At 29.7% G+C, this 10,767-nt stretch overlaps 1 protein-coding gene across 1 annotated transcript; it reads left to right on the forward strand.

Annotated features, from left to right (window-relative positions):
* Positions 1 to 6,899: 6,899 nt before the first annotated feature.
* LOC114184686 (ABC transporter G family member 9-like) lies at positions 6,900 to 9,519 on the forward strand. Its single transcript, XM_028072001.1, has 4 exons — positions 6,900 to 6,992; positions 7,294 to 8,083; positions 8,269 to 8,594; positions 8,678 to 9,519. Exons 1-4 carry the CDS (start codon positions 6,900 to 6,902, stop codon positions 9,341 to 9,343), a joined length of 1,875 nt encoding a protein of 624 aa, XP_027927802.1. The 3' UTR covers positions 9,344 to 9,519.
* The last annotated feature ends 1,248 nt before the right edge of the window (positions 9,520 to 10,767 follow it).

A 10,767-nucleotide genomic window follows, 5' to 3' on the forward strand; every position in this document is an offset into this window, starting at 1 on the left:
GATGCCACCAATATGAGTCCTCATGCCCTTACATTCACTAAAAACACATTCCTTAGGATTTCCCTTGAGATCCTAACTCCAACATATTCCCATTCACATCAAATTCGCACTCACTTCCATCACACAGTCTAGCATGCATAAAGATCACATACAAGATCAACTATCATCACTTTAAAGCAATCAATATAGCATCATGTAAGCCAAACAGTGAGAAAACTAACTTCTGCAGGGAATCTCGCTTAGGCTAGAGGGTCTCGCCTAAGCTAGAGAGTCTATCTCGCTTAGGCGAGTTGATCTCGCCTGGGCAAGACATCATACAATGGCGAATTACAAATCCTGGGCGAACTCTCGCTCAGGCTAAACTGGCTCGCCTAGACGAGATGTTATCTCGCTCAGGCGACCCCAACACGCCTAGGCGAGATTTCGCACAGTGACAGGGATGATCTTTTGGTATTTTCGCTCAGGCGAGAGCAACTCGCCTAGGCGAAACTACCAGGAAATCCTCCCTGTTCTTCACGTGCAAGCTCGCTCAAAAACATCCCCCACTCAATTTCACACACCAGCAGTCTCAAACACCAATTAAACAAGCAATCATGCAATTTAATCACTCACGAACACAATTCACATCAAATTGAGTCAAAGAGTTAGCTTCCCTTACCTTTTTGTCAAGAATTCAATTTGGTGGAACCAAGCAAACTATGAGAGAGCAGAAGTTTCAGTTTAACCTAGAGGAATCCACCACCACGACATGGAGAAGGAAAATTACGCGGTCAGGACCAAAACACAGAGGTTAACTAGTGAATTCTAGTTGGAAATGGACTGAGATGAAGATGGAACCTACCTAGGAGAATGGGGGCCAAGAGAGGAAGCGGCTGGGAATCCCGTTAAGCTGGTCCTTACAGAATCTGAGCACGAAATCAGGCACACAATGAGATAGTAGAATTATGGAAGAGAGGTTAGAAGAGGGTTTAGACAGCAAAGAAGGTAAGAAAGTGAGAAGGAAGGGAAACAACATTTCTATTTTTATGAAGTCATGAAAGAAGGGTATCACATTATACCCAAAGATATAGAAAGAAGAGAGTGAGGTGTAGGATGAAAACATCCAAGAAAGTAAGTATTATTATGGCCTTCCTCTGACACCTTATTGGACCAAAGAAAGTAAGTATTATTATGGCCTTCCTCTGACACCTTATTAGGCCAAATAAAAAATAAGTATTGACCATGCATGTCCAAACTTTTAATTAAATTAGATTGAACAGGTCATCAAATTTGTGTATAAATTAAAGGAAAGGAAAATAGTTTAAGCAAAGAGGGACCATTCAGTCAAAGTAAATAAATACTTTTTACCAATAACATAATTACCTGTAATATGTATGTACATATTAAAATTCAGATAAACATTAAATTTTAAGATATTAAAATAAAAATATGTTATATAAATATAAGGTGTTTTTAATTCTTAGTATTTACTGTAGAGGTGAGTGAAAAGTGTAGATTTGAGGGTGAGGTAGTTGGAGAATTTTGAAAAAGGAGTCAAACTCATAAATGTTTAGTCGTATGCGAATGACCATTTTTTTAACTAGGGGTGGCAAAACGGGCTGGGCCCAACGGGCCAGCCCGTCAGCCCGTGCTAAAAGGAACGGGCTGGGTTGAAGATTTCAACCCGTCAGCCCGTTCTGGCCCGTCCCGTCCAGCCCGTCAACTTGACGGGCCAAAGTACGGGCTGGCCCGTCCTGGCCCGTTGGCCCGTTTTAAAAAAATAAAATAAAATAAAAATAATTAAAAAGATTAACTTTTTAGATTATATATTTTAAATGTAGAAATATATAATAGTATTGTAATTTAAATCATCACCACCTACAAATTAAGTTTGAATTATTAGTTATAATTGAATAATTTAATATGTAAATTTAATAATTATTTTAACTTATCTAATTAAAAACATTAACTAATCAATTAAAATTTAAAATAATATTTTATTTGATTAAATATGACTTTAATAATAATTTATATGTATATATAAACAAATTTAAAAAATAAAACAAATTAAAAAATTTGAAAACTAATTAAAAAAATTAAAAAAATTTAAAAAAAAACTAGACGGGCCAGCCCGGCCCGGCCCGTTAGCCCGTCCTATACGGGACGGATTGTGATTATTGGCCCGTTTCTATTTGACGGGCTGGCCCGTCCCGGCCCGTTTTTTGACGGGCCACATACGGGCCGGGCCAAAACGGGCCGGGCTGGCCCGTTTGCCACCCCTATTTTTAACTTCTGATTATTTGGTTCTCAGTGCTTGGAACCACACATTTAATTTGAGTTTCAATTTTCCGTGTTTTTTCAAATCAGGGTCGCAGTAATTATCAACAACTTCATAAATTTCATGTCAACTTTCTGCAATAAAATGCACTTTTTTTCTTATAATCATCTCTTACTCTGCTCTTACATTAATTCATAAAGCACAACTTTATAACTCTTCCTCCTTTTTCTCATTCAATAAAAATTTAACTTTATATATACTTAAATAAGTTTTTACTCTCAGTCTAACGTCCATTTTTACTTTAATATATATAGCATCTTTTTGAATTAAGTATTTTAAAAAATTAAGAATTTTTATTTATTTATATTTATTTACTTTATTTTTATTATTTACTTATCACTTTATTATTTTTAATATTTATGATCTAAAATATTGAAAAAATATGCATTAAGGTATTTTTATTATTTGTATCAATAATATGCATCATCACATTATGAAAATAAATTAGTTATTATTATAAAATAACCTAAATAATTAAAAAATATTTTAAAGCATTTTAAAATCAGTTAATAATATAAGAAAATATAAATATGTTCTTTTTATATATTTAAATTTAAATTTCATAATTTATTAAATTTTCAATTTGGAAAAGTACTTTATTAGGTATTTAAATAAAAAATTCATAATCTAGTGTGACTTCAAATTAATTTTAAAATAATTTTTTTATCAATATTTATAAAAGCGTGCATGAAAATAGGTACAAGTTAGGTACGCAGAAAGGTATATATATATATATATATATATATATATATATATATATATATATATATATATATATATATATATATATATATATATATATATATATATATATATATATATATATATATATATATATATATATATATATATATATATATATATATATATATATATATATATATATATATATATATATATATATATATATTTTTTTTTTTATTTATTTATTTATTTATTTTTTTCGTTTCTTTAACCATGATCTAATAGTGCATATTTTTTAAAATGTGTTTTCCTTTCATTCTATTCAAATTTAACAAATTCATGCTTCCTAAAAAGTTGAAATTGATTGATCTCTGATGCATAGAAAGATCACAAACAAACATAATTTGTATAAAGATATCTTAATGTTAACGAGAAATTGTTCAATTGAATATATATATATATATATATATATATAAAAGAAAATATTTCATTAATAATTAATTGTAGTAATAAAAAGTTATTAATCAGAATGATTTAGATACTAATTTACTAAATAAAAAATTATTAGTTACTAAAATAGTGATAATTATAAATAAAAAATTATAATTAGTCGTTAAATTGATCATTAATTAATTAGATACTAATTTATAAATAAATTTATTTGGTAGCAAAAATCTTGATATCTAACATTTAGTGACCAATTTTCTGTAGTAGTTAAATTTTTAGAAACCAATTTAGAGATTAATTATATTTTTCTATTTATAATATTGACAATAACAATAATTTTTATTTTGTTGGTATTTAAATTTGTTACTACAATTGGTTGTTAATAAGACATTTTCTTGTAGTGATATATAATATTTGCTTACATATGTATTTTATTTTAAAATTTAAATTTAAATTATTAAAATATGAAATTTCTATAATTATAACTTTTTATTATTTGTTGACATTGAAGAAAATAAAATGTATCTAAAATTATATATAAAATCATAATTTGTTATTGAATTTAGGAAAAAAAAGTCATTAATATGTAATGTATCTTAAATGTGGTCATAAATAACAAAGTTAATCTAAACAAAAAATAACATAATATAAGAAAACATACGAATGAAATAAATAATTAATCTTCAAATAATGGAATCTATAAGTGTTTGTAGATTAATTACTAATATACTCCACGAATATATTTTAAAATTGATTATATTATTATATTTTCTGTACTTTAACTTTATAAAGATAATATGTTTTCTTTTTCAAATACAAAAAATAGTACAAACAAAGTTAAAATTGTTCTTTATTATCCTATTAATCATCCAAAGCAACTTAACATTTTTTTTATTAAACGATTTTATTAACAACTTTTTATAATTTACAAATAATATGAGCCAACAACTACTTATTTGAATACTTCAATTGTTATAAGCTATTTTCATTTTTGTTTTCAAACTTTCAAACTATAACTTAAAAAGAAAAATATACAACTTATATAAAAGGTATAACATATTTAATTACTAAGATAATTAAATAACCTGGAAGAAAATAAAATAACCTAATATAAGAAAATATACAAATGAAATAAATAATCTTCGAATAATGGAATCTATATATCTCTAAATTAATTACTAAGATAGTCCACGAATATATTTTAACATTGATTATATTATATTTTCTGTACTTTAACTTTATAAAGATAATGTTTTTTTTTTCAAATAAGAAAAATGAGTATAAACAAATTTAAAATTGTTCTTTATTATCTTATTAATCATCCAAAGCAAGTTAACATTGTTTTTTGTATATACTTTAGGTAAGACCCTAAAATTATAATAATTAGAAAAAATAAAAAAAATAAAGTGATAATTAATTATTTTAAAATATTTATTTAAAAAGTTATTAATTATGTGTGTTGTTATTAGAAAAATTACATAAAATCCCTTAAGTGTATCTAGGATTTTAAGGGTGAGTGCAAAACCTATAAATATAAGTACTAAATAAAATTACACTTCATGAGAAAGAACATGACATATGGAGAAGTTATGACGGTTTACATACTAAATCCAATTAAGGGAAACTAATATTTTGTTTGTTACTTGTATGTGGAACAATAATATTTTGGTATTTCATGAATATTTTAACTTACAAGTATTTGAGTGCATGGGTTCAAAAGGAGATTTTTATGAAAGTGAGCATGTTTTTGTTATTTGTGAATGTATGTTTGTAATTTATTCCACCATAGTTGGGGAAACAATCTTATTAAAGCGATGTGTTCCACTTTTGGTCATAAAAGATACTTTAAGACGATATATTCCACTATAATCACTATAGTTGGAGGGACTATCTTTGGATGTGTTCCACGTAAAACTTAGAAAAGTGAAAATTTGGGATGTTACATTTTAAAAGATTTTATTAACAACTTTTTTTTATTTACAAATAATTTGAGCCAACAAATACCTATTTAAATACTTCAATCATTAGATACGTTATTTTCATTTTACTTCAAAATTTTCAGTTATAACTGAAAAATAAAAACATACAGCTTATATGAAAGGTATAACTTATTTAATTACTAAGATAATTAAGTAACCTATAAGAAAATATAAATAATCTAATATAAGAAAATATACAAATGAAATAAATAATCTTCAAATAATGGAATCTATAAATGTTTCTAGATTAGTTACTAAGATAGTCCACGAATACATTTTAACATTAATTAAATTATATTTTCTGTACTTTAAATTTATAAAGATAATATATTTCTTTTTCAAATACAGAAAATGAGTATAAACAAATTTAAAGTTGTTCTTTATTATCTTATTATAATCATCCAAAGAAACTTAACATTTTTTTTATATATACTTTAAAGATTTTATTAACAACGTTTTTTTTATTTACAAATAATTTAAGCCAACAAACGCCTATTTAAATACTTCAATCATTAGATAATATACATACAACTTATATAAAAGGTATAACTTATTTAACTTTAATTACTCTTCAATTAATAACTTGTTGATTAATCATAACTATTGTAGTCTTAGTTTTAAACCATCTTCTCCATCCAAATCCTTGATCATACGAAAGAAAAGTCTCAAAAAGGGTGATTGTATTATGAGCAACAAGAGTACCACTAATGTGTCATTTACAATATTTCTCCTCAAGATTATGTTTTTCCTAACAAATGCGATTATATGATGAACCTGATCACCAATAACGTGTCATGCACACATAATAAATTAGAAGAACATTTTTCCTAAGATGTTTTTGATAATGTCTGCATGTAGAATATTTGTGCACGTCATGCCACAGTACATTGTTAAACCACGTACGATACCTATATAAGGATGCAAGAAAGTTCATGTTAATGTTAAAGTTGGCATAAAATGTGGTCATTCAGCCACCTGTATCTATATATGTAACAGAAATTAATTGCTTCCACACTGCACGCGGAAGTTAAGCAACAGAACTTAAATCAATCTACAAGAATTAAAACAAACAAATAAACACATTTTTCTTCAAACTAAACCAAAACGCTTCTTCCTCTAGATATGCTTCCTTCTTCTTTTCCTAGTACACACGTGACATATATGAACATTATTATAACCCTTCTTTTCTTTTTGTCAGCATTAATCAGTATTTAGTGCAAGGCATAGAAATAAACTCTTTTGCTATTATTATAGGCTGCATATAAATACAACACACATTGGTGCACCGCTTCACGATATTGTGATATAAAGTATAGGATGTGGAGAGGGATTTCACAGTTGTAATCACAAACGATACTCGGTGAGATCATTATAAATTGATTGGAGTTTTGTCTCCTGAGATTATTAGGGACACAGGGAAATCATAGATCAAGAGGGTTTCAAAGCTGTGTCTCTGAAAGTTGAAGGTGGACATGGATCATCAAGAGATAGCAGACATAGAGTCTCAAAATGTCGATACCCCCCCTGACGTATCCCACAAAGTAAAACGTCAAGTAACTCTTAAGGTATGCATGCATCTCAAAATCTCCCTCTATTTTCCCCTATAATGAAGTTCTTGCCTGGTTTATACATTTCAACAAGTGGCTGCATATTTTTTTCATGTTTCTGTCATAATGAGTCGTTCTGATATGTATTCACGACCCTGTTGATTATTAGTCTTTTCATGGCTTCTGATTCTGGATTGTACTGTTTTGAAAAGAGGAAAACACGTGCACAAGCACATGGCACACTTTTTTCTTCAGCTTTCTCTTCCATTCATGGTAGAATGAAATGGTTATGTTGAGTTTTTGTTGATGATTTGTACAGTTTGATGACGTTGTGTACAAAATTAAGACAAAGAAAGGTGGAATATTTACGAAGAAGGGAGAGACAGTTGAAAAAGAGATACTGAAGGGAGTGACAGGTGTTGTTGAACCTGGTGAAATGCTGGCCATGTTAGGTCCTTCTGGGAGTGGAAAAACGACTCTGCTGACAGCATTGGGAGGAAGGCTTGGAGGGAAGCTTCATGGAAGCATAACTTACAATGGTGAAGCTTTCTCAAATGCCATGAAGAGGAACACTGGTTTTGTTACACAAGATGATGTTCTCTACCCCCATTTGACTGTGCTTGAGACCCTGGTCTTTACTGCACTTCTCAGATTGCCCAACAGTGTCACCAAGGAAAAGAAAGTTGAGCATGCAAAAGGGGTGATAGATCAACTTGGTTTAACAAGGTGCAAGGATAGCATAGTTGGAAGCCCTTACTTGAGGGGGGTTTCTGGGGGAGAGAGAAAGAGGGTTAGCATAGGACAAGAACTACTCATAAATCCAAGCTTGTTGTTTCTTGATGAACCTACTTCTGGCCTAGACTCAACCACAGCACAAAGAATTGTCTCAACCTTATGGGAGCTAGCATGTGGGGGTAGAACTGTTGTTATGACAATTCACCAACCTTCAAGTAGGTTATACTACATGTTTCATAAGGTGTTACTGCTATCTGAAGGGAACACATTCTACTTTGGAAAGGGATCTGAAGCCATAGAATATTTTTCTAATATGGGATATGCCCCATCTGTGGCCATGAACCCCTCAGATTTCCTTTTGGATCTTGCAAACGGTAAGCTTTATTTTCCACTGCATTTTAGCCATATTACATCTTCTGTGAATTTTATTGAACTTTGTGCAAAATTGAGCCTTGACTGGTACATTTTCCCCCATATGTATGCTCATTATTGCCATAGATATAGAGATTTTGATCTTGGATTATTGCAAGTCACTGTGCTAATTCTGGAATAACTGCAGGTATCTACACTGATGAATTTAATGCGGATCATGTTGTGGATAAACAGAAATTGATTTCGGTATATAAGGGAAACTGTGCTGCACAATCGAAGCCAGCACTTAAGGGAATCGATGACTCTGGCAAAGACCAGAATAGATTTCAAGAAGAGGGCTCTGGAAAATGGCCTACCAACTGGGGACAACAATTCCTCGTACTATTAAGAAGAGACATAAAAGAGAGAAGGCATGAATCATTTTCTCTTTTGCGTGTTTGTCAGGTCCTTGTGGTTGCTCTAATTTCAGGACTTCTCTGGTTCAAGTCTGATATCTCACATTTGCAGGATCAGGTAAAAATTTCAAAAGATATCAGGTTTTCATAATCTTCTGAATAAGCATAATTGGTTTTCACTAAGATAGCTGATAAATGCAGATTGGGCTTCTGTTCTTCATATCTGGCTTTTGGGGTTTCTTCCCTCTCTTTCAAGCAATATTCACCTTTCCTCAAGAGCTAATGATGCTACAGAAAGAAAGATCTTCTGGAATGTATAGACTTTCCTCATATTTCATGTCAAGGGTGGTAGCAGATCTTCCTATGGAACTTGTTCTTCCTACCATATTCCTTATCATAACCTATTGGATGGCAGGGTTGAAGGCCAATGTGGTGAACTTCATGTGCACATTGCTCTCTCTCTTACTAAATGTGTTAGTAGCACAAGGTCTAGGCCTTGCCCTTGGTGCTTCTGTGATGGATCAAAAAGCTGCAACAACACTTGCCTCAGTGATCATGCTATGCTTTTTGCTGGCTGGTGGGTTTTATGTTCAGCATGTTCCAAAGTTTATAGCATGGATAAAGTACATTTCTATCAGCTACTACACCTACCAGCTCTTCATTGGGTCTCAATATAGGTATGGTGAGACATACCCTTGTTCCAGTGGGCAGTGTCCTATTGTGGAGTTTCCTTCTATAAAGCAAATAGGGGTTCATTTTGGATTGCATGACCAACTCATGGCTGCATTAGGTCTGGTGATAATGCTCATAGTTTACAGAGTTATAGCCTATGTTGCCCTTATGAGAATTGGAGTCACCAAGAACTAGCTTAGCCAACTTCCCTATATCAGGTTTAGAAGTACTAAAATAGATTTTTTCCCTTTTTTTTTCAGCTCAAAGTTAATTCCAGTTCTGCAGTATCATGCAAAAAGGGAACTAGCTAGCTAATGTGAAACTTCTGATAGAGTACCATATGTATTTATTTGATATAAACAATTCCATAAACAGAGCATTAAGTTGATAGAAGTAGGATTACTCACAGTATATGTAAAATGCAATTAAGAATTCAATTTCAGTTTTTAAATCTCTTTTAGTAACTTCTAAAATTTAATGTTATTTCACGTTGTTCAGATATTATAGTGGGTACAAATCACATTATAAATTGATTTTGTAACACCAGATTTGTCGTTTGTATGCCTTATTGCGATACAGATATATATAAAGCAAATTTATATTATAGTTGGTAAAAATCACATCATAAATTGATTTTATAAGACGAAATTATTTGTTTGTATGTCCTATTGTGATATCCGTTTTTTGCCCACTATCAAATTACTTTAGTAGTCTCATCTCATCTCTAAGATATATATATATATATATATATATATATATATATATATATATATGTGTGTGTGTGTGTGTTTCGATAAGAAGAATATGCTAAAAATCCCACGATGGATTTACCAAATATAAGAGAGCACAAACCTTTACAAACAATTTAGAATTGAGTTGGACTTAAGGGTCTCTTACTTTTATGTTTTTTTACTTAAAATCTAACTTAGGATTTTTAATAGTTTCATTTTGTTTACCTATTTGCAAAATACAATACTTTTAATATTAAATTTTATATTTTTATAAAAAAATAATTAAAACACATTTATTATGTATGGTACATTCATTTAGCTATAGTCTCATCATTATAGAATCGTTGTTTCTAAAGTAAACGGGTGAATAATAAATTATACATTCTAAGAAAAAAAAATTATTTTTTGTAGCGGTCAACCTCATCTAATGTTTTATAAATGGTCGTTAAAATATAAAATTCAAGAAATATTTTAATCGTTTTAGGTTAATGTATAACAGTAACAAATTTATTTTCTACATGGCTTTGTGTCATCTAATTCAAAGAATAAACTTGGGAATCGCAATTATAAAAGATGTATTTAAATTAGAAATGTAGAAATAAGTTTTATTTAGTAAGTTTACCCATTATGAGTTCGAACCGGTTGAATTGAAAAATTTTTAATTTTCTTGAATGTGGACTGAAGTAAGTTCAATTTACTTAACCCACATGTTAAAATTAGATTGATTTATAATTTATTAACAACTACACTTTATTAGTATTTTTACAAATTTTTATGATAATTACTATAAATATAATGATTGAGTCGATTCACTTTTATTATACTACAATTAATCTATAAAATAAATTGCAAAAGCAAAATATTATTCTATTTGATTGAACATATTTT

This window comes from Vigna unguiculata, chromosome 5, assembly GCF_004118075.2.
Source record: "Vigna unguiculata cultivar IT97K-499-35 chromosome 5, ASM411807v1, whole genome shotgun sequence".
NCBI classification, from domain to species: domain Eukaryota; kingdom Viridiplantae; phylum Streptophyta; class Magnoliopsida; order Fabales; family Fabaceae; genus Vigna; species Vigna unguiculata.